This window comes from Myotis lucifugus, unplaced genomic scaffold (genome assembly GCF_000147115.1).
Source record: "Myotis lucifugus unplaced genomic scaffold, Myoluc2.0 scaffold_186, whole genome shotgun sequence".
Lineage (NCBI taxonomy): Eukaryota > Metazoa > Chordata > Mammalia > Chiroptera > Vespertilionidae > Myotis > Myotis lucifugus.
In genome coordinates, this window is record NW_005871234.1 from 2,413,328 (window position 1) to 2,435,858 (window position 22,531).

The window sequence follows — 22,531 nt, forward strand, 5'->3', positions numbered from 1 at the left end:
AGTCTAAGTCTTCCAGGGCCTGCATCAGTGCTTCTGGAGCTGGGGAGGAAACAGGGCTTATAGCGCAGAGGAACTCAGAGCCTGTGGTCAGACAGCAGGACTTGGGCGGGAGGAGTGCTCACCAGGCCGGTCCAGGAAGTGACATTCCCCTGGCTCTGCAATCTGTCTCCTCTTTAGCAGTAATACCAGGGGGCTCAGATTTTCCTCACACACCCTGGGTTGGGGCAATGGGGGAGCTTCTAGTTCTTGGAAGGACTTAGGATACAGGCAGAGGCAGGATCCTGAGGGGAAAAAGACCTGGGAAAGAAGACCACTGTAGATTTCTCGGCATCGCGATGCTTGCGTGTCAGTGACTTTCATGGGCGATGTCAGGGAGGGCAAAGGCTCTTACCTGGAGGGGCCCCTCTTGCCCGTAGTTGTCTTGCCTTTGCCTGACACTTGCTGATTGGTCTCAACACTTGGGATTCTGCTCGGATCTGAGGATTGTACACCTGTCACCGCCCGCCAACCAAGGTCAAGACAGATTAGAGTGGGCCATTTATATCTCTAGCCTCCACAACCCCTCATCTTTGTCACTCACACTTCGAAGCTCCAGTCCTGAGTCAATGACATGTCGAATGGAAGGGAGGGAGAAGGAGAAGTCAGCCAGCCAGTGAGTGACCACAATCTTTCGGGCACCTGAGTCTGTGTCTTCATACACAGCCTGAACAGCTTGACCATGGCCTGGGTGAAGGGGCAGCACCCGTGGTGGAGGTCCTCGGATTGCCAAGGTCTCTACCTCCCTGGACAAGGATTCACAGCACAGGGAAATTTCCTGAGGAGAGGGTTGGGGTGTTAGGGCACTTCTCACCTCTTTTGGGTCACAGACCTCTTTGAAAAACTGATGAAAGCTATGGCCCTTCACTCTGAAAAAATGCACATAGAGTGGGGCCTTGACTTACGAGTTTAATTCGTTCCATGACGGAGCTCGTAACTCAAATTACTCGTATGTCAAATCATTAAAGTGAACGAGTGAGACACGTGATGCTGGGCTGATGTTGTGGCGTTCACTGTGACGTTCGCTGCGCCAACTAGTGGTGGGGTATCTGAAGCTGGCTCGTAACCCGAATTTTAGCTCGAAACTCAAAGCAAAAAATCGGCCCAGAGATGGCTCAAAAACTCGTTAGTCGGGACACTCGTAAGTCAAGGCCCCACTGTACTCATAAAAGTTGGGGAGTGTTATAATTTCAGGAATTCATTGAACCACTAATCTCTGCATTTGATGGAATAAAAAAGAGGGTAGTAGACATCTTTACCCTGAAATCCTTGAGTGTTTCCCCAGGACCCCAACAGAGTGAATACTACAACTCCAGTGTTCCTAACAAGCAGTGCTCCCATTCCCAGGACAGGAAGGAGACATAAGGAGCACCTCCTTTTGCAGCCCGTTTTTTTACCTCCTCACTGGGCAGGTACACTAGCACGTCTCCTGGAGCCTCCTTTCGACACAAGTCAAGCACAGCTTGGCAGGCAGCTTCCACTCGATCAGGAGGGACAGTGTCCCTGTAGGTGGGAGTGGGACACCTGCCAGGCCCCCTGGGTACACGTACAACAGGAGGATTGCCCCAGAAGGCTTGGAGCTTAGGTTCAAGGGCTGGGTCAGTGACCACCACCACTTTGGGGTCCCCTGGAAGGTTTCCCAGCCTGGCATCTCGCAGCAGCCCCTGGAGCAAGTCTGAGGCCACTGACCGCTCTTGAGCCTCATCCAGTACCAGCACATCCCAGGCTCCAGTGCCCCGGGTTGAGGCCACCTCCTGAAGAAGCAGCCTGTCCCAGCAAAACCTGTTGACATTGGCAGTGGGCAGGAGTCAGTGTGGATATTGGCCAGCCCGTCCAGGGGAGCTTCTACCCAGGGAGCCTAGATTTTGATAGTTAAGGTCAGAAAAAGACTGTGACTGAATTCCTTAACAGTGACCCACAACCTTACTGACTGGTGACACTGTCCAGAAGCTGTACCCCAGCTGGGAAAGTCAGACTTTTGTAATGAGTGTGAGGATGAATGTGAGGTCCAGGCTAGGATTAAAGAGTCTAATTCAGCAATGCATAATGCATGCTTTAAAGGGTGAGCTGGGCTGAGAGGTTATGGTGAGGTGTCAGAGGGCTGGGCCTCTTCCTATTGCGTGAGGGGAATTAGATTTGAATCAGGCCTGGAGGAAGCCTCACCTGAGCAGGGTTTGGGGCCCAGTGCAATCCTCCTGGGGGATGCTGTATCCAACCTCATGACCCAGGGTCAGGTCCATCTCATCAGCAACCTGCAGGGCCAGGCTCAGGGCTGCCAGCGGGTAGGGCTGAGTGACAGTTACCTGGCATCCCCTGGCCAGTGCAAACTCTGCACACCACTGAGGGATCTGGGGTAGGGTAGGGGTAGGGAAGGACAACCAGTCAGCAAGACACAGGACTTCAGTCAGAAGGGCTAGGGGAGCTATGGCCTTATTTGGGGGCATACACTGGTCCTTTACCACCCAGGGGCCAGCTTAACCTGACTCCTTTGCCTACCTCCCCCATAACCCCTGGCAGTCCAATCCCCCTCTGCCCAAGGAAGGGCCAATTCCCTAGCCTCTCCCCTCGTCTCTCCCAGAATCTACCCCCACCTGGGTGCTCTTGCCAGAGCCAGGCTCTCCAGACACAATCACCACTCCACTGGGGCTACTCTCCAATTGCTCCAAGAAGACAAAGCGAGCAGCCCAGATGGGCAAGGCTCGGCGCTGCTCAAGCAGGTCGTAGTAGTGGGAAGAGAAGGGAAGCCCGTCAAAGGGGTTCACAGCCAATTCAGACTCCCCAGGGCTCAGACCAGACTCTTCTGTCAGGCCAAGAAGCTGAGAGGCCATGATAGCTCACCGCAGTACCTACAGAAGGCAGGGCAGTCATTAAGGCCTCATACCATCTTTGCACCTCAGCCCTGATCCCCAACCTGTTACCCTCAGCTGGTAATGCACCGAGGTCCATCCTTCCAAGCACTTAAAAAAAAAATCATCACCTGAGGATATTATTTCCACCGATTTTTGGAGAAACATTGATATGAGAGCCATATTGATTGGTTGTTGAATCTGCAACCCAGGTGCCTTTGATCAGGAATCAAACCCGAGGCTCTTTGGTGCCCAGGGCCCTCGCTCTAACCACTGAGAACACCTGTCAGGGCTGTGTGTATCTGTTTTTTCTAATCCTCACCTGAGGATGTTTATTGATTTCGGGGGGTGGGGTGGGAGAGAGAGAGAGATCAGTCAGTTGCCTCCCATATGCACCACAACTGAATGGATTGAACGTGCAATCTAGATATGTACCCTGACCAGGAAATGAACCCTCCACCTACCCGTATATGGAGGTATATGGGGTAATGCTCCAACCAACTGAACCACCCAGCCAGGTCCTTCCCAGCACTTCTTGGCTGCCAGGAAATAGTGGAGACCTAAGTCTCCAAGTAAAGGACTATCAGAAGTGGAGTATCCTGAAGCAGGTAGTAAAAATCCTGTGACTAACACAGGAGTCCTCAGGGGCAGCAGGAATTATGTGAGACCTGTGGGAAGGACCCCGAGGGAAAAGGATAAAGAATAAAAGGAGGGGAGTAGGGCCACAGAATCCTGGAATCAAACCTGCTTGCAGCTCTGAGACGTGTCAGGACGGCAGCCAGTTCCAGAACCACACAGCCAGTTCCCACCAACCTTGACCAGCATGAAGTACAAAGGTCAGTTCCGGCTCCACCCTGGGGCTTGGCTCAAATACAATTCTAGACACTTCTGGGGTGGAGCCATTTGCTCCGCCTCATTTAACCTAGTCAGGAGCCTATGGAAAACAGACTCCAGCCATCGCACCCAGCTATGAACTCTACATAAACACCATGTTCAGTGAAAGGCATCCTGGGACTTGTAGTTTTGCAGCTGTTTCTTCACAAACCTGGGCTGAACACCCCAGCTATGTTCAGTTGCTGCTGGGTCTTCAGTTCAGTTACACTTCCTTAATATCATTCATTTCTTGACATGAGGAGGCGATTTCAGACAGTTCCATCCTGACCACCCCCCACAAGCCTACAAAGAAGACCTCATCCCCATTCCACCCACACGAGGAAAAAGGAACCTGTTCAGGGGGCTTTTTACACCCAGAGAGGCAACAGAGACCTTGAGTGAAAGCCCTGAATTTAATGTGATGCTGGGGGGAGCCCCATCTCTCCCTTTCTACCACCCACCCATCCGGCCTGTTGAGTTGGGTGAGGGCTGCCCCCAGTCTCCGTCCTGCGGCTCTGGGTGCCATCCTGTGCTCAGTCAGCCTCCTGGGCCTGTCTTTCTGTGAATCTCCTGTGGGACATAGGGGGGGAGACATCGTGTGGGCTTTGCCATATTAACTCCATAATTAGCTCCCTTCTTCAACCTGCCCCTTCCTACCCATTATTCTCTAAGCCCCTCACCTTCTTGCATATTCATATAGTGCTTGCTTGCGCTCCTGTAGGCTTTCTTGCCGGGCCCAGGAGGACTTGGCAAATGTTAGGGCTGTGGGCTGAGGGCTCACCGGGCCAGAGCTGGGGAACTGAGGTGATCACAATGTCAGAGGGCTTGCGAAGTCATCATCATTAAACCTGCATCGAATGCCTACTTTGCAAGAGAGGCACTGTGCTAGGGTCTCAGGATCAAAACAGAGACATCAGGGAAAGGGAGTATGCAGACTGCCCCACCCTCCCCAGGTCTTGGATCTGACCATTTCCTGGGTCTCACCTTGGGGGCAGAGGCTGTGGGAAGGGCCTGGGTCCCCTCAGTGATGTCTTCAGGTATGAAAGCTACAGCTCCCTCAAGTAAATTGGTGATGGTCAAGTCTACACATCCAGTCCTGGCTGGGGAGAAGGGAAGAGAGGAGAGGGGGCCTGTTTCCCTGCTCACCTTTCCCCCTTATCACCCACTTTTCCTCTCTGTGTCTTCCTGTGTGGGGCTACCCTTTCCCATACCGAGATCTCTCTGGATGACGCCCAGTGGCACATGGGGTAAAACCTCCTTGACTCTTTGAGCCAGAGTTGCCAGCTGCACATCAGGAGAAGGGCCAGGGGAGGGAGGAAAAGAAGACTGGGCTGCAAAAAAGAAATCCAAAATATGGTGAGTGGAGACGGGAGGAAGGAAAGACTGACGAGCGCAGGAATAGGGAGGACATCACAATAAGCTGAAGGAAAACAAAAAGCTCGGTGTACGGAGACCACACACCTGACTGGGGGTGCAATCTGGCATGTCTTTGTCGCTTCATGTGCTCTGCTTTGTCTGCGGGAGTGAGTCGTGTCCCTGTCTGGCCCAGTTCTTTGGCCACCAGCTAGGGAGAATCGGAAGGTTGGGAGTGTCAAGGTCTCAAGCCTTCGTCCCTCTCCACCTGAGGAAAGACCCCGACTCCGCCCTGCCTGAGTACCCTACCACCTGTTGTACACGGAGGGCGAACTCCTCATTCCCCTCCCCCAGCTGGCGATGAACAGGACGGAGCCACCTGCAAAAAACAATCCAGGGCCATGTTGGGGGCACCTGCTGATACCTCTCTTCATGGGATAGTGGTGGTGAGGGCGGGGAGAGAGTAAATTCTTTGTACTGCCTCTGTGGTGGAACCTTGCTATTAAAAGATCTGCAAGTGGACAAGGCAGAGGCAACTACTTTCTTGACCTTGGGGTGAACTTTTCCCAGCCACCAAAAAATGAGGACAATACCTTACTTGGTACACCGTGAAAGGGACAAAAAGTGACCACAACAGTTCTGACACCCAGGAGGCATCTGACACCGTCTGAGAGGAAGGCACGAAGTGAGATCTAAGTCAGGGCCGTGAGTGGGAAACTTTCCCCCAAGCCCCAAGGATTCCCTATGCAACATGCACTCACCACAGAGACTAGGGGTCTCTGGACTCGAAGGGTAAGAGGCTGTACCACATCCTGGATAGAAAATGGCCAGGAACTGGAAGGAAGAGAGAACAGAATGGGACTCCAGCCAGCCCAGCCAGCAGCTCATACCTGACTCCAAACCGGAACTGTCACGCTGCCCACGTGGATACATGGGGACTGAAGGGACTCGGGGGTAAGAGCCAAAAGTGGACAGGAAGGAAATGGACGAAGAATGGAGGGGGTTAGGGCTGAAGAAGGTCGTGAAAACCCAAGGGCCCTCGAGCTTGACTACCAAGGCATGTGGAGGCCAACACCTGTGCTCACCCACCTGAAGCGCAGGAGCCCCTCCCGGCCATTGGTGGCCTCTTCCTCGGGGAAGAGCAGCAGGGGGGTTGGGGGAAGCCTCGTGGAAGCACAGAATCTCTTGAGTGACTCCACCAACTCCCCCCGCCCATCCATCTCCAGGAAGCCCCGAGACCAGCACACAAAGCTGGGGGGGCTATTGAGTAGAGGCTGGGAAGAGGGGAGAGAGAAAGCAAGAAGAATGTTGTGAAGTGACAAAACTGACAAATGGGGGGCGGGGGTAGAAACGGGGTTCGGGGTGCGGCTCAGTATCTGGTGGCGTCCCAGGCAACACCGGGCGGGCGGGGGGTGGCCTGGCGCCGGGCCCCCGGGCACTGCCCCGGGAGTTCTGGCTTCGCCCCACTCACGGTGCTGCAGCTGGTGAGCAGGTTGACTATGTTGTGATCGAAAGGCGTCACGTGGTTGGAAATGAGGACCCGGACGCGGTGATCCCGGAGTCCCGAGTCCTCCTGCCGGGCCACGAGCCCCAGCACCGCACACATGGTCCGCACCACGAACCTGCGGGCGCAGGCGATCGTGACGGCACTGCCCGGGCCGAACCCGGTCCCGACCCTCCCCGAGCGCCCGGGTCGGAACCTGCGAAGGACGCTGTCCGGCAGCGCGCAGCTGACTAGGAAGACGTGGATCCCGAGGAAGAGGCGCAGGACGAGGAGGCAGAACCCGACGGGCGCGTAGAGCAGCAGCGCGAGGAGCAGGAAGCCGTCACCCGGGAGCCTGGGGGCGAGAGGCGGGATGATCGGGCGCCGAGGGCCGAGGGAGTGCGGGCGCCGGTGTGTCCCCGCAGGCGTTCTTACCGGTGCGAGTCAAAGAGTCGCTCCGGCCCCGGCGCTTGGGGAGGGTCCATCGCGGTTGCTTTAGGGGTGTCCGGCCGCCGCCGCCGCCGCCGCCATCTTCGCGACCTGCCGCAGGGGCTCCTGGGAAGGCGGAGTCTCCGGGCGTCGGCCCTGGGTGCCAGGACCCAAAATCCTCCTGCGCCCCGGAAGGGCTAGCCGCCCCAGCATGCCTAGCGGGCCCTGGGGCCGCCTCAGAGCTCGCGTGCCGCAGGGACTACAATTCCCGGCATTCTCGGGGCGGGGGGCGGAGCCGGCCTCCCGGAATCCGGGGCCGGGTGCGCCCCTGAAGGACTTCAAGTACCGGCGTGCCCCGCGCCCCGCGGTCACCTGCTCACGTCCCGGGCGCCGCCTCTGTGTAGGGCGGGCGAGGAGGCCGCCGAGGCGGAGCTGATGGCTGCACTGAGGGCGGGGCGGGGTGCAGGCTGGAGCCTTCGGGGATGGCGGGCTTTGGGGGGATTTCGCTGGGGGAAGGCGCCCCTGTTGACCCCTGACCTCCGGGCCCTGCTGACGTCAGGAAGCCCTCGGGCCCGAGTGACTTATGGGACCCCCAGTCTCCGGGCCCGGTTCTCTGTGGGGGTCCCCGGACCACGAACGTGTCTGACGCCGGGGACTTCGGATTCCCGAGCACGGCTGACTGCGGGGGCCCCGGATCCTCAGACCCGGGAGGGCTCAGGGGCCCCTGGGTCCCCTCCACGCACATGGCTGGCTGTGGCCTTGGGCGCTGGGGGGGCAGTGCTCCTGTTGCTGTGGGGCTGGGGGCGGGGTCCCCCGGCCGTCTTTGCCGCTGTCCTTCGCCCGCCGCCCACCTCTCCCCGGAGCCAGTACAACTTCATCGCCGACGTGGTGGAGAAGACCGCACCTGCGGTCGTTTATATCGAGATCCTGGGCCGGTAACGGCGGGGTAGACCAGCGGCACCGGAGTCGCGGGCTAGAGGGCGGGCGAGCCGGAGGAGCCCGTCCTCCTCACACCCGCGCTTCCCCCCGTTCCAGACACCCCTTTTCCGGCCGCGAAGTCCCCATCTCGAACGGCTCAGGATTCGTGGTGGCTGCGGACGGGCTCATTGTGACCAACGCCCACGTGGTGGCTGATCGGCGCCGCGTTCGAGTGAGGCTGCCCAGCGGCGACACCTACGAAGCCACGGTCACGGCCGTGGATCCGGTGGCCGACATCGCCACGCTGAGGATCCAGACCAAGGTGGGGTCCGGGCCGGCCGGGTCCGCTCGGGGCTGTGCATTTGCCGGCACCCCCAGGTGACGGGCCCCTTGGACCCATTCCCTTTAGGAGCCTCTCCCCACACTGCCCCTGGGACGCTCCGCGGATGTCCGGCAAGGGGAGTTTGTGGTGGCCATGGGAAGCCCCTTTGCACTGCAGAACACGATCACGTCCGGCATCGTCAGCTCGGTTCAGCGTCCGGCCAAAGAACTGGGCCTCCCCCAAAACAATGTGGAATACATCCAGACTGATGCAGCCATTGATGTGCGTACTGATGGGGGTGGAGAGGGGGGGGGCGGGGGTAAAGGGGGATGGCGGTCTAGGTTGGGAGAAGGGGCGAGGCTGTGTGGTGCAGGCACCAAGTGTGATAGATGGTGGATGAGCCTATCAAGGGCTGAGCAAAAGTATCTACAGTTGTGAGTACACGAAACACAGTTTATCCGTGTATTATTACTTATTGTGTTATTATTACTTATTATTGTATTACAACTGTAAAGCTACTTTTGCCCGCCCCCTGTATATCATAGTTGGGCTGCAAAAATGTGGCCCCTGTTCCAGGGCTGGGAAAGGAGATAATTTGGAGAAAAGGCCTACATCCTGGTATGCCCCCAGGCATGGAGTCCTTGGATCTCTTCCATATTTTCTCCTTGTCCCGCAGTTCGGAAATTCTGGAGGTCCCCTGGTTAACCTGGTGAGTGGAACATTCTTCTTTCCAGGAATCCCTGCCCCAGGTCAGTGTGGAGAGGGGTGGGTTTTTCCCCAATTCAATGAGGTTTGGTCAAGTTTCTGAACAGTCCCTTGCTAGCTGTCATCCAGAATTCAACCAGATCTCCCCAACACTCCCTCACTTCTTGTTCAGGTAACCCCATCTCCCACTATTGGTTTGGGCTAAGGAATAGTGGGCTCTGTCCCTGCAGGATGGGGAGGTGATTGGAGTGAATACCATGAAGGTCACAGCTGGGATCTCCTTTGCCATCCCCTCTGATCGCCTTCGGGAGTTTCTGCGTCGTGGGGAAAAGAAGAGTGAGCCTGGCTTGGGGTGGGGAGGGTCCTTTAAGCGGTGGGTGGGGCGTTCATTGGGCCTTGTTGGAGAAGGTCTGCTGGGATTAGAGAGAAGGGAAGGAAGGATGTAGCTAGATGAGGCTCGTTTGTCTTTTTATCACAGATTCCTGGTTTGGAACCAGTGGGTCCCAGCGCCGCTACATTGGGGTGATGATGTTGACCCTGACTCCCAGGTATGAGGACCACCTACATTGGTGGGCAAATGCAATTTCTATTGAGCTTTATTCTCAATTCTGTCTTTATCTATAGTGAATTACCTCACACCTGGAGATATCAGAACAGCTGTTCTCTTGACTATTTCACCCCACTCCGTTTTGCACAACTGCCACCAGATTGATTTCATCCCATTACTTCTTTGATTTACAGTCTGTTAATTTAGTGTTTAGGGGCCATTTTCCAGACCTGGCTTCCTATGTGAATATATTCTGTTCCAGTCAACCTGATTTCCTACTCCAGGTCTTTATTTATGTTGTTCTTGTTTTATATACTTAAATATTAGGCCTATCTATCCCTCTAGGCCAGTGGTTCTCAACCTTGGCTGCACATTAGAATCACCTGGGAATCTTTTAAAAATCCTGGATTTTTAAAAGATTCCCAGGTGATTCGAATGTGCAGCCAAGGTTGAGAACCAGTGCTCTAGGCTCAACTTAAATTCTACTCCCTTAAAGCTTCTCTTAGGATTCTAGAATGAGATTAGTGCTATTGACTTAACATGTGTTACATGGAATTAGGTATCTTTTCTATAATGTTCCATTTCCTAGCTAGTAGAAGGCAGAAGTAAATTGCCTTTGTATCTGGAGTATGTAGTGCATTTCCTGTCCATACAATCGCCAGTGTATGGAGAAATTTAAGGTGAACCTCAAATGGGCTTGAGAGTACCTCGGAGTGGTTACCAGCATGGTTTGTGTCCTTTCAGCATCCTTGCTGAACTCCAGCTTCGAGAACCCAGCTTTCCTGATGTTCAACATGGTGTGCTCATCCACAAAGTCATCCTGGACTCCCCTGCGCACCGGTGAGGGAGGGACTGCGCTGTGCGGTGGGGATGGGTAAGGTGTGCATGTGCCCTTGAACCGGACTATCTGCTCCCTTCTTTCTCTCTGCCCATCCTTTGCCTTAGGGCTGGTCTGCGGCCAGGTGATGTGATCTTGGCCATTGGGGAGAAGGTGGTACAAAATGCTGAAGATATTTATGAAGCTGTTCGAACCCAATCCCAGCTGGCAGTGCGGATCCGGCGGGGACCGGAAACATTGACTTTATATGTGACCCCTGAAATCACAGAATGAATGGATCAACAAGAGAATGGGGCTCCTGCTCTGATTTCCACCTTGCTTTCCTGGCCTAGGCTCTGAGGGCACCTGGACAGAGGATTAAAGGAGCCAGTGGGGGGCCGGTCCCCTCCAACCACCAGCACCAATCCCTGGGCTCTGAGGAATCACAAAAACATTTTTTATATAAAATAAAATTATACCTAGCAACATGTTATAGTCAAAAATGAAGGAGGGGGCACTGATCTTTTCCCCCATAAAAAGGCTCGAGGTAAAGCTGTATTTCCCCTGAACTGAGAGGATATACTGGAGCTGACCGTCCTGACCTCGCTCTTTGAGAAAACGAGCTGCTGCTGTCTCTTGTTCTGGCTAGTTAATCAGGTGCTGCTCTTTGTCTCGAGCTCAGCTCAGTGCTGGGCCTGAGAGCCAGGATTCCCCATGCTCGGCCACAGATCCGGACCACTGGCCTTGGGAGGAGGTTGATAACTTAGGCTTGACAGTTCCACATCCTTAGTACACACTGCATGATTGCAGTGCGCCTGCTGACATCCGGGTTCCTTTTAAGCTCCTGAGGTAATGGCAGCCTCAGACCCCTACCATTAGGGGCCAGTGGTGGTTTGAAGAGGTGGGTATTGGCACCTTAGATGATCTGGTTACTGGTCTGGCCAGGGTAGCGCTCGAACCTCTTATTGGCCTCTTCACTGAAGGCATCACCTGTAAAGTGAATGGGTGGTTTGGGCAGGAAAACAGACCCTTTGTGGGGAAGGGTGGGGGGAAATGAAGAGGCTGGAGATCCAGAGGTGGGTGGGAAGACAGAAACAACTCAGGGAGAAGAGAATGAAGGGCTTTCCCTCCCATCCCGTCTTCCTGGGCTGCTTTTCCCACCAAATACCAATGTGGCAGTTGTGCACCCAGATGCGATGTCCATCATATTTGCAGTTACATTTCATTGCATTGTTGGTGAAGTCAGTCTCTGCTACTTCATAATTGGGGTTGATGACCACCTACGAGTGGGAGAAAAGCAACATAATTCAAAGTTGTCTAGAATAAACACTGCGCCCCCTCACCAGCTGGAAATCTCAGACCCCAGGCACCTGTAGAATGTAGTTTCCTGGCTTCACATCTGTGATGTCAATCCACTGACAGTCAATGTCATGTCGGTAGAGATCCCAGCAACCCACAGTGATGCCCTGCTCTCCAAAGTTGGCACACTCATACCTCTTGGAGACATCTGAAGGGGTTGGCATGGCATATGTCAGTGTGAGGCAAGCTTATGGGGTGGAGATATTGTAGCTCATTCTAGGCACCACTCACCCTCCTGACACTCGGTGTCTTCGAGACAGAAACTAGCTTTGTGGCCCTCGGCCACCTTGGTGCCATTGGGGGTCAGGATATCATAGTGAGTGAAGATGTCCATACTGTGGTAATGCCTGTGGGGACAAGAGACAAGGGAACCCCTGTTTCCTTCCCTGCGCCCAGCAGGTTCACTCTATCCCCAGTGGCTTTGCCCTTCTACTTGACCCTCTCACCCATGACACTCGTGCCACACCCAGGAGTGGCGCCCAGCCTTGGGCCTGAAGTCAGCTCTTCCCAGGTTGTGAATCTGGGAGGAGAATCGGAGTAGACGGCGGTGGCCATAAGGCCAGTTGGCTGAGCGGGCCGAGTGGGACAGACAGTTCTCTTCGGCAGCGCAGTACAGCATGTGCAGGGGTCGGTCCTCGATGTAGGCGGTCTCCTGCACCAGTGCTGAGTGCAGCAGCAGATCTGATGCGGCTGCGCCCAGGAAGGAAGGGGAGTGTTAGAAGTCACTGCTGAAGGGCGAGGACAGATGGGGGTGCTTCCTCCCCCCACCGCCGGATGTGTGCAAGGCTGGTTTTCCACAGGGAAGGAGTATCCCTCCAGATTAAAGCCCTCTTTCTCCAAAAGGGGTGGCCCAGAATCTCCCTTCCCTGGCTGGCTCTCCACTCACTCTCCGAACAGATGACTCCAGCAGTGAAACGGGTTCCTGTCCTCTTGCAGGTGATGTGGGTGCCATGATGAGCACATTGGTCCATGGACAGCTCAGTCCCAGTGCAGCGCACTCCACTCATCACCACCTCTGTTACGTTCCCTGAGTCCCAGTACCAGGTCTCCTGGGGACATACATAGGTGTTTGTGAGGCCCCACCATCCAGCCTCCTGGGCCAAAGGACTCATTTCCACAGTCCTCGGCCCCAACACAGGCTTTGGAGGCAACAGTCTTGGTTCCCCTCCTTCCTACTCACCTGCAGGCCATGGTTGGCATAGCCCAGTCCGAGTTGCCTACAGACCACCATGGCCTCCAGTGTCCCCCAGTCATCCCCACAGATGAGGCCCCAGCGAAGGTGCCCAGGCCCCCCTATTTGCACCTCAACTCGCCCTTCATGTCTGCTGCGGCCCCCACTGAGTCGGATCTGTAGTGACAGAATAGAAGAGCCGGGGAAGCTTTTGGGGTGGGGTAGTGGGAGTCTGTAGCAGGCATGTGGCTGAAGGGTGATTCAGAGGCACGTAAAGGGTGAACAGCGATGGTGTCAGGTGGGAGCTGCAGTATTGCAGGGGCCTAGGGCTGTGGTCACACTTCAGAGCATGACAACGACTGGATAGGATGTGAGGCCCCTGAACCAAGGGGGAAAGTGTGACTGACCCTGGTCTCTACCCCAGTGTAGGGCAGGTTGCATCGGACTCCAGCATCCTGGCCATGAGAACAGTCCTCAGCAGTGATGTTCTTGTGAGGGCACTTCCAGAGGGTGGGTTCCTGTCCAGAGCATCGGACTTCACTCAAGTGGATGGCACCCATGCCTAGGGTCAAAGGCCAAACAAACATCAAGAGGTTGTAACTGGGCTTTCATTGTCCAGGGGTCTCCTCCCCAAGGATTATACTCCCCCAGGAGTGTGTACCTCTCCCTTCCCCTTCCCTCCCACCTTCATCCCCCTCACCCTGCCCCATGCGGGCACCACTGAGAGCCTCTCGAGCGGTCCCAAAGCCCAGCTCCCGACACACCACGCTGGCCGCCTGTAGGTCCCACTTGCGGTCACAGACTGTGCCCCACGTGCCAGCCTTCAGGACTTCCACCCGGCCCTCTCCGGGGCGGGCCCCACCCTTCAGACGCACGCGGGCCTGTAGAGAAGAGAGACAGTCCCGTGGCAGTGAGTGGGAACATCAGCACAGAGAGGGCTGAGCAGAGCTGGAGAGGAACGGTGGAAGGGATGGGGCGATGTCTCAGGTGGCCCACCCGCGGGAAGGTTCCTCTCTGTCCTTAAAGGTCAGGGCTGTGCTTAGTCATGGGTGGCCAGGCTAGGGGCGTTCCCCACCCGGGGCGGGAAAGGTCATGGTCACGGTCTCACAAACCTCCTCCTGAAGTTTCAACTGTTGTTGCTTCTTCTGGCCGTTGGAGGCTGCATAGAGAGGACCTGGCACACAGCTCACCACCACAGGGGCACCCCCAGGGCACCTGGCGGTGTCATTGGCACGATAGAACTCCAAGGAACAGAGGGAGAGGTGGGCCTCCGTGCCCACGCACGCCACCCCATGCAGACCAAAGGAGTGTTGCTGCCGCTGGGCCAGCAGCCTGTGGGGACAGGAGTGGGGAGCAGTAGGGTAAGACAATGCTCCCGCCGCTTTGCTCACAACCCTCCTCCCATCCCCCGCCGCCGCCATCCCCTCACTTTTCACGACCTCTTTACCCCTCTTCTTCCCCTGGTCTCTGCAATGCTGCCCTCCACAGGACCAAGGGAATGGCAATTTCCAGGCTGAAAGGGCCCGGGTACCCAGACAGAGGGTCTTCGGGGGACCTTCTGCAGCAGAAGAACCCTACGGGAGGGCGGCTAGTCTTGACTTGCCTGACAGAGACCTTGTTCCAAATGGTTGCAGGCTGCTGAGCCTAACGGAGGCTGAGGCTGAGGCTGCTGTGCAAAGAGAATGGGAAGCTAGGACTTCCCAGTGGGAAGAGATGGGCAGGAGGGGCAGTCGACGTGAACAGGAAGCCTGAACAGCCAGAGTGAGCAGATCCTTCTATTGTGCTGAGACGGGACTAACTAAATGAGTCAGAATGCAAACAAGTGAGTATCGGGTCTAAATGGCTCCGTAGAGGCCAGAGGGACTTTCAGGCCAGAGGCTCTGTAGGCCAGAGTATGACAGGCAGTTATGGGAGAACAGACCAGATGGTGGGCACACAGAAGACTGGAGCTGGCATATGTGGTGATGATGTATAAATGCAAGACAAACAAGAGTTAGAGGGTCCACATGGCCAGAGAAGGAGAGTGAATGTGAACAACAATGGTAAAGACATCCCCATCCCCAGACTTGAGCTGGCTGTGAGTCTTTAATGAGGCAGCCTGTGCTTTTGCAATTTAAACCTATTAGAAAGAATGCTCCATAGCCACCAGAGCAGGACAATGGGACTAAACCAGGGATGTTAAAATTTGGAAGTACTGCGGAGAGATGCTTGAGAGAATGAGGGGATTTATTTATTGACACTAATGAAATAAGAGATTGCACCTAGGCATGTGACAACAGAAGTACATTCTTCCCAGGACAGCTGGTTCGAGCCCAGAGGGGAAGGGAACCAGCTGAGGCCTGGTATTGGTGGAGTGGGCCGGTAAGGCTGGTTTGACAGTGAATTATCGCAGTAATGTGCCTCATCACTTGATGTCAGAGGAAGGAAGAAACATGACCATTTGAAGACATTGGCTAGGAAGACACAGAGGAGGAAACAGTTATAAACACAGCAAAGGAAGCCTGCAGACTCGACAGAATACCTTTGGAAGCTCAGGATAAGTGGCTTCTGAAGCTCAAAGAGATCAGGTACTCTCCCAAAGTCCTGTTTGGCTGAAAATAAAAGTCAAAGAGGCCATCACAGGAAAAAGACACCTCTCTTCTGAACTCCCTCCTCCCCTTTTCCCACAATTCTCAAAGTAAACATGGCAATGTGCACTTTAATGAGGGGTCAGGGAAGGCTAGAGAATGGTTATGCTGGGCAAAGATGACCCAAAGCTAAAAAGCACCACAAGTACACCCTTTGAAGCCACCAGAGGGAGGAGCTGGAGAATGAGGGGTCGCAGGAGACCAGTGGGTGACCTCAGAATGCACCGAAGAGAGGAGGGCACAGTAGAAAGGGATGGGTTCTCTGTACCTCAGCCACTGCAAGAAGTTATCAGGGAGACTTTGCGTGTGCAAATGGCCTTTGGAAGCCTAGTGAGATGTAATCACGGCTTGGAACTTTTCCACTCCCTCGTGTTCTCTTTGAAGAAACCCAGGAGGAAAATTAGGGAACTGGGAGCCTAATTGTGTCCATGGGGCCACAGAGGATCCCATCCTTGGTAAAGGTTCCAGAGGGAACACTGAGTCTTACGTCCAGGTCAGTAGCACTTATTTTAAAAAATGAATCAAGCCCGGCCGGTGTGGCTCAGTGGTTGAGCATCCACCTATGAACCAGGGAGTCACAGGTTTGATTCCCAGTCAGGGCACATGCCTGGGTTGTGGGCTTGATCCCCAGTGCGCGGTGTGCAGGAGGCAGCCGATCAATGATTTTCTCTCATCATTGATGTTTCCATCTCTCTCTCCCTTCCTCTCTGCAATCAGTAAAAATATATTTTAAAAAATGAATCAAATAAAGGTAGGATGGGAACACTGATCCCTCAGACAACTTCTTAGGGGAGAGGCAAGCATTGGCACCTGAAGGACAAAAGTGCCAGAGTTTCTGCTAGAATTCACTGAGGGAGTAAACGAGCAGGTGGAGCAAGGGCAGTCAGTGGATGAACTCCTATAGAGCTTTCCGCAAATCCCTTGACAAGCACAATTCCCCAGAGACCACCATAAGGACCAGCCTTACTTTCCCTTTCAGTGCATCATCTGGAAGGGGGTCTGTATTAGCTGCTGCTGCTCCTCCCCCGCGTGGTGGAGGGCTCTCTTGGACCCCTTCCTGACCAAAGCCCAGTCACAGGGCTCACCACTAGGCAGTCCCTCTCCTGACCACCCAGCCTGAACTTTATTTACCTCTTGATTGGCCCCCTGCCCACTCGGGGTTTGGTTTTGACTTTACGCTTGGTGATTGGTCTGAAAAAGGAGAAATAAGTTAGTGGAAGTAGTGGTTAGGTACATGGCCCAGGAAAGGCAGAGGGTGATTTTTTTGGTGTGTTTCTGGAAAGAACCCCTCATGCAGAGTGTGGGAAGGGGTGGAGTGAAGGTGGCCCAGTGTGCCACATACACTGACGGCTGTGTGCCACTGAACTGTATCTCAGGATCTCATGCTGCTCTCTGGATTCAGCAACAGTGAGGAGAAATCGAATGGGTGTCAGTCCAGGTGGGGGAGGGGAGGAGATAAGAGGAAAGTTAAGGCAGAAGAGAGAATGGGAATGTGGGTGAATTAAGGGAGGTAAAGATTGGGGGAAGGTGAGAAAGCATGCGGGTGGCTCAGCTATTGGGGGAAATATAAGGATGAGGAGGCTGTCCCTCAGCCATTCATTCCTACGTTATTCCTCCTTGTGCTCCCTAAGGTCAAAGCTTGCCCATTCCCATGTCTGCCTCCCTCCTGGCCCCACCCCCAGTCATAGCCTTAATTCATCCGTTTGGGTTTGGGGATGGACATGGATAGGCTGCCTTCCATCCATCCACCTCCTGGGCCATCGAGGCGGCAGGAGGTCCCAGGGCTCTCGCCCCATTACCTGCCAAGGGGCTTGGGGCGTCGGGCCGAGGCTTTGGCCGCTCGCTTCCTCAACTTTCTGTGAGGATAAGACAATAGCAGAGTCAAGATCAGGCTAGAACCAAGTGGGAGAGGCTGGTGCAGCTGGGACCAGGGGCAAGGTTTCTTTTCCAAGAATCAAAGCGTTCCTGGTGGCAGGATGTTAGAGCATTAGATATTTGCAAGGCTCTACCCTTCCCAGCTGCTTGGCCTCATAGGCACATGACCAGGTGGGTGAGCAGCAGTGAAGGACACGGACTCAGGACTGATTGAGCCCCTATACCAAGACCCACAGACATTAGGTAGATGGGGGATAAGAAGTCTTGGCTGATCTATACCTGAGGGAGGGCTAAGGGAAAGGGTGGAAGCAGAAAGGTGTTAGGACTGTTAGGCTTGCCAGACTGACCAGGTGAGGAAAGAGAACTGGCCTGGTCACATCTAGGGAGGTGGACTGTCTTTTTATTCTTGGATGCTCTCTGGTTTCTGGCATTTCCAGGCCTGAGGCTAGTGAACCAGGATTAAGGACTAAGGTAGGGATATCTGAGGACATTAAGTTGGTTTGACAGGGAATATGAGGCCAGGCTGCTTAGGATGACAGCCCTTTCCTGCCCACGTTAAATCCCACATGCTTAGTCATTCACAAACTCAGCTCATCTCCCAAACTTTCTTCTAGGGAAATGAATTCTAAAACCTTATTTCTTTTTAATTGGCCTAAATATTTGACCTATTTTATTCTTCAAAAGGTTGCCTTAAGTCCAATGTCAGGAAAGTAGGTGGTCTGTTTCTCCTCTCATTCTCCCTTTGATATCAAAGACTTTTATCCCCCTCCCCTTTGTCCTAACTATGTATGAATGAAGGCAACTATGTTTGTTCTTATAAGTTTATGACATTCCCTGTTATTATCTTAGTTATCATTTCTTTCAACATGTTCTGCTCTGCTGTGTCTCTCTTTTTTTAAAAAAAATATTTTTATTTATTTCAGAGAGGAAGGCAGGGGGAGAGAGATAGAAACATCAATGATGAGAGAGAATCACCGATCAGCTGCCTCCTGCACGCTTCCCACTGGGGGTCAAGCCCGCAACCCGGCATGTGCCCTTGACCAGAATCAAACCCGGACCCTTCAGTCTGCAGGCCGATGCTCTATCCACTGAGCCAAACCAGGTAGGGCTTTGCTGTGTCTCTTGAGGAGTCATATTTGGATATAGTACACAGTGTGCAGAGACACTAAGATTTTAATGTAGATTCTAGATAAGGCTGAAGCTGGTATTTCCTGCCCTGGCTTCTCCCTGAGGATGTACTTAGTTGGTGTTTTTGCCAAAACATCTCATATGTCCAGCATTGCTAGCCAAGGGTCTGCAGTAGCTCCAAGGTCTCTTTCTTGAGACATTGCTAAGAGTTTAGAACCTTTCATCATATAAATATAGTGTGAAACGTTTTCTCCAAATGTCTTTTTCTCAAACATGTCTAAAATAAAATATACTTGGCACTTCCTTTGGCCAGTGACTCAGAGAGAGCGTCTTGAACTCCAGAGTAGTACTCAGAAAGACATCGTATTATCTAGAAATTTAGAAATACAGTAGTTTCCCCTTATCCACAGGGGATACATTCTAAGACCCCCAATGGATGCCTGAAACTGTGGATAGTACTGTACTCTATATACACTATTTTCCCTATGCATACATACCTACCTACAATAAAGTTTAATTTATAGCCCTAGCTGGTTTGGCTCAGTGAATAGAATGTTGGCCTGCATACTGAAGGATCCCGGGTTTGATTTTAGTCAAAGGCACATGCCTGGGTTGCGGGCTGGGCTCAATCCCTAATAGGGGGCATGCAGGAGGGAGCCGATCAATGATTCTCTCTCATCATTTATAAATAAGATACAGTAAGAGATTAACAGTAATAAAATAGAACAGTTACAACAATATACTGTAATAAAAGTTATGTGAATGGCTTTGGGGACATTATTAAGTAAAAAAGGGTGAATTGAACACAAGCACTGTGATACTGTAACAACTGAGTGATTAACAATGACTTCCCCAGTGTTAAGTCCACTGTTTGCTGCTCAGTCCTTACGTTTTTAGAACCATCTGCAGCACTGACTCAGGTGGTCACTCTCCCTTCCTCGAAGCACTTGGCTTCCAGGCCACCACATGCATCGCATCTGGTTTTCTTTCTACCCACTTCACTGTTTGCATTTCACCTTATCTTCCTGACCTCATACTGTTTAAAGTTCTCAAGAGTCAGTCCTTGGACCTCTTTTTTTTTTTTTTTTTTTTTTTTTTTAACACTCACTCCCTTTTTGATGTTGTCCAGTTTCAGGATTTAAAATACTTTCATTCAACTGAACTCTAGAGTCATATACCCAATTGCCTACTCAGCCTCACCATTTCAATGCCTTAAAGAACTTCTCATGTAACAGATCTGATAAAAAGTTATATATAACCCTTCCCCCCATGCTCCACCCACTGTGTTCCTTATCAAGTGAGGTCAACTCTATACTTAGCTTACGCCAAAAACCTGGGAATGATCCTTAATTCCACTCTTTTTCTCACATCACATCGAGTTCATCAAATCATATTGGTTTCACCTTCAACTATAGACAGAATTTGATAATTTTTTCATCATGTTCACTGGTTCACTTTCTTCACTTGACTTTGAGGAGACTATAACCTCCTAACTCAGCAGTTCTCAACCTGTGGGTCGCGACCCCTTTGGCGGTCGAACAACCCTTTCACAGGGGTCGCCTAAGACCATCCTGCATGTCAGATATTTACATTACAATTCATAACAGTAGCAACATTACAGTTATGAAGTAGCAACGAAAATAATTCTATGGTTGGGTCACAACATGAGGAACTGTATTTAAAGGGCCAGAAGGTTGAGAACCAGTCTCTCTGCCTCGTTTATTCTACTGTATCCCTCACAGTCTATTCTTTTTAAAAAATATATATATTTTATTGATTTTTTACAGAGAGGAAGGGAGAGGGAAAGAGAGTTAGAAACATCAATGAGAGAGAAGCATCAATCAGCTGCCTCCTGCACATCCCCTACCGGGGATGTGCCTGCAACCAAGCAAGGTACATGTCCTTGACTGGAATCAAACCCGGGACCCTTAAGTCCGAAGGCCAACGCTCTATCTACTGAGCCAAACCAGTCAGGGCACATAGTCTATTCTTAATTAAGCAGAAAGTAATCTTTAAAAATGGAAGTCAGATGTTACACTTCTGTGCAAAACCTTACCTCACACAGAGTAAAAGTGAAAGCCTCCTAAATTCTTTCACTACCTTCTTCTCCATCACATCTATAATTTTCTTCCTTGTGCACTCGGCTCCAGCCCCAGGTGCCTCCTGGAGCATGCCAAGAATGCTCCCCTGCCCCAGTACACACTCCCAGGATTTTTTCATTTATGATCCCTGTTCCTGAAAATGCCGGTCTGGATATCTGCATAGCTTGTGCTCTTACCTCCTTAAAATTTTTTCTCAAATGATGCTTTTTCCAAAGAGGCCTTTATTGACTGCTCTATTTAAAACTGCTGTCCCACTACCACTTTATAACCCTTTCCCTGCTTTATTTTTAATGATCACACCTTTTGCCATTCTAACATTTTGTAATGTTACTTATTTTCCAATTCTTCTGTAGTCCATGAGATCAGGGATTTTTGTCTATTTTGTTCACTGTTGAATCCCAACAGCCCCTGGCACACAGTAGGCACTCAGTAAATAATACTGAATGAACAAATCTCTACACCTTTGTTCATGCTACCCTTTTCACTTGAAATGCCTGCTATTTAACTCATACTCATCTTTCACAACCTGGTTTTGAATTAGGAAAGACAAAGAATAAACACAGAGAAAGAAATACAGCCCCAAGATAGATAGTAATAGTAGAGGAGCACAGCATATAGATGTTTTACAACAGTTGTGTCACTAGAGCAGATAAAGTATATTTTTGGGGAATGAAAGAACTTCCAGCTGTGTCTCAGAGCCGAGGCAGGAAAATTTGAGCAAGAATGGAAAGACTGGAGGTTGGATCATGTACTGACTTTCAAAAAGGATTCCTCAACCTACAGATAAATAATATTCTAGAGTAAGTTATGAAATAGAAAGTTTGTGAACATTGAGGAAAAATTATGGTAATCCTTAGAGACCTAGAGGGCTTTCGGGAAAAATTAGCTCAAACCACCAGGATTTTCTTTTTTGAACGATTACTAAATCAGAAGGCTGGAGAATGGTGAACATAATGTATCTGGGTTTTAGCAAAAACTAACAAAATTTCCCGTGATTTCATTATAGATAAGATGGTGAAATGTTACATCATTGTAGTGTTCAGTTTGTTCCAAATTGTTGGGACAAACATTTCACAATAATGATTAACGGCTTGATGTAAACCTGGAGGGAACTTTCATTAAGAAGAGTCAGGCGTTGGTTTTAAACATTTCAACTATTCTCACAGTCACTCTGATGGAGCCAGAGGCCTAGCTAATCATGTTTGTCTACCAGAGGAAGCTGGCAGGGATGACACAGGGAATATAATGTCAAGATTCAAGATAATCTCACGCGGTCATCATGACTTTTAAAACGGTTTTAAAGTGATGTAACAAACTTACAGGGTAAACTCAGCACAGATGTAGGTTCAGACAGGCTGCTCTGTCAGGGGCAGAGATAAGGGAAGACCTGAGCTGTGGTTACAAGTTCAGTACGCGCCGTGGGCTGCTGCCTCAACAGAAAGGCAATGCAAAACCTAGGCCGGCGTTAATGGAAGCTGAGCATCTCCACGTGTCCCTCCTCTGACCAGGCCTGTCAGCCCACGTCGGAGGTAGTGTGCCCAGCGGAAGGTCACCTATAGATGTCAAGAGTTCTTTCTGCAAAACTGGTCTAAGGAAAGGTGAAGAAAAGAAGCATTCTTAGCCTGCACAAGCAGATTACAGAGACTCAAGATTTCCAGTGTTAGTGCATGTGCTGCCGAAGCGAGCACAGAGGTTTCCAAATTTCTCGAATTTCTCAAGTGAGATGCACCAGGGGAGCGAGTGGCTGCAAACACCGAGCCGGTCGCCAGCGCGATTCGACTCGTGGTTCGGAAGCGGCTCCCCGGCAGTGGGAGAGCACGGCGCCTCCGCCGCGGGACCTGCTGGCGGACATTCCTGTTGTGGCTGGGCCCGAAGCGGGACACGCCGCCCTGCCCCGCTGCGAACGCGGGCAGGTTCAGCCTCAGGCTGCCCGCGCTGCA

The 22,531-nt window shown here is 52.2% G+C and overlaps 5 protein-coding genes across 10 annotated transcripts in view; 1 reads left to right on the forward strand and 4 right to left on the reverse strand.

The window, feature by feature from the left end:
- Window position 1: 1 nt before the first annotated feature.
- On the reverse strand, window positions 2–4,043 carry DQX1 (DEAQ-box RNA dependent ATPase 1; the record flags this gene model as incomplete). Its single annotated transcript, XM_014462654.2, has 7 exons — window positions 2,628–4,043; window positions 2,200–2,384; window positions 1,434–1,818; window positions 581–814; window positions 392–491; window positions 123–281; window positions 2–39 (listed from the first exon to the last, which is right to left on the reverse strand). Coding segments are annotated over exons 1-7 (1,338 nt in total), but the record flags the coding sequence as incomplete, so codon positions are not given.
- A 106-nt stretch (window positions 4,044–4,149) lies between these two features.
- On the reverse strand, window positions 4,150–7,341 carry AUP1 (AUP1, lipid droplet regulating VLDL assembly factor). Of its 5 annotated transcripts, none has more exons than XM_006096804.2 (12): window positions 7,027–7,341; window positions 6,809–6,946; window positions 6,580–6,730; window positions 6,198–6,382; window positions 5,870–5,942; window positions 5,702–5,775; window positions 5,421–5,487; window positions 5,217–5,319; window positions 4,967–5,086; window positions 4,740–4,855; window positions 4,436–4,554; window positions 4,150–4,325 (listed from the first exon to the last, which is right to left on the reverse strand). In XM_006096804.2, exons 1-12 carry the CDS (start codon window positions 7,074–7,076, stop codon window positions 4,289–4,291), a joined length of 1,233 nt encoding a protein of 410 aa, XP_006096866.1. In that variant the 5' UTR covers window positions 7,077–7,341; the 3' UTR covers window positions 4,150–4,288. The 5 variants fall into 5 exon arrangements, 4 of the variants coding, with proteins under 4 accessions (XP_006096866.1, XP_014318169.1, XP_023616369.1 ...); XR_001349826.1 differs by having other exon boundaries at window positions 4,155–4,325; window positions 4,436–4,616; XM_014462683.2 differs by lacking the exon at window positions 4,967–5,086 and having other exon boundaries at window positions 4,155–4,325; window positions 7,027–7,159.
- On the forward strand, window positions 6,852–10,817 carry HTRA2 (HtrA serine peptidase 2). 2 transcript variants are annotated; one of them, XM_006096801.2, is made up of 8 exons: window positions 6,852–7,955; window positions 8,056–8,260; window positions 8,348–8,542; window positions 8,937–8,969; window positions 9,196–9,301; window positions 9,444–9,513; window positions 10,257–10,352; window positions 10,458–10,817. In XM_006096801.2, the coding sequence occupies exons 1-8, from the start codon at window positions 7,456–7,458 to the stop codon at window positions 10,621–10,623; spliced, it is 1,371 nt and encodes a 456-aa protein (XP_006096863.1). In that variant the 5' UTR covers window positions 6,852–7,455; the 3' UTR covers window positions 10,624–10,817. The 2 variants fall into 2 exon arrangements, with proteins under 2 accessions (XP_006096863.1, XP_014318167.1); XM_014462681.2 differs by lacking the exon at window positions 8,937–8,969 and having other exon boundaries at window positions 7,334–7,955.
- On the reverse strand, window positions 10,773–14,304 carry LOXL3 (lysyl oxidase like 3). Its single transcript, XM_023760599.1, has 10 exons — window positions 13,972–14,304; window positions 13,560–13,740; window positions 13,267–13,421; window positions 12,869–13,036; window positions 12,575–12,737; window positions 12,135–12,378; window positions 11,920–12,035; window positions 11,700–11,836; window positions 11,498–11,609; window positions 10,773–11,319 (listed from the first exon to the last, which is right to left on the reverse strand). Exons 1-10 carry the CDS (start codon window positions 14,278–14,280, stop codon window positions 11,246–11,248), a joined length of 1,659 nt encoding a protein of 552 aa, XP_023616367.1. The 5' UTR covers window positions 14,281–14,304; the 3' UTR covers window positions 10,773–11,245.
- Window positions 14,305–22,208: 7,904 nt separating this feature from the next.
- LOC111827566 (lysyl oxidase homolog 3-like) overlaps window positions 22,209–22,531 on the reverse strand; it is a 4,989-nt gene continuing 4,666 nt past the window's right edge. The window contains exons 5-6 of the mRNA XM_023760635.1: window positions 22,321–22,488; window positions 22,209–22,213 (exon numbers count right to left, since the gene is read on the reverse strand). Coding sequence (XP_023616403.1) covers window positions 22,209–22,213; window positions 22,321–22,488 — 173 coding nt within the window. The remainder of the gene's footprint in view (window positions 22,214–22,320; window positions 22,489–22,531) is intronic.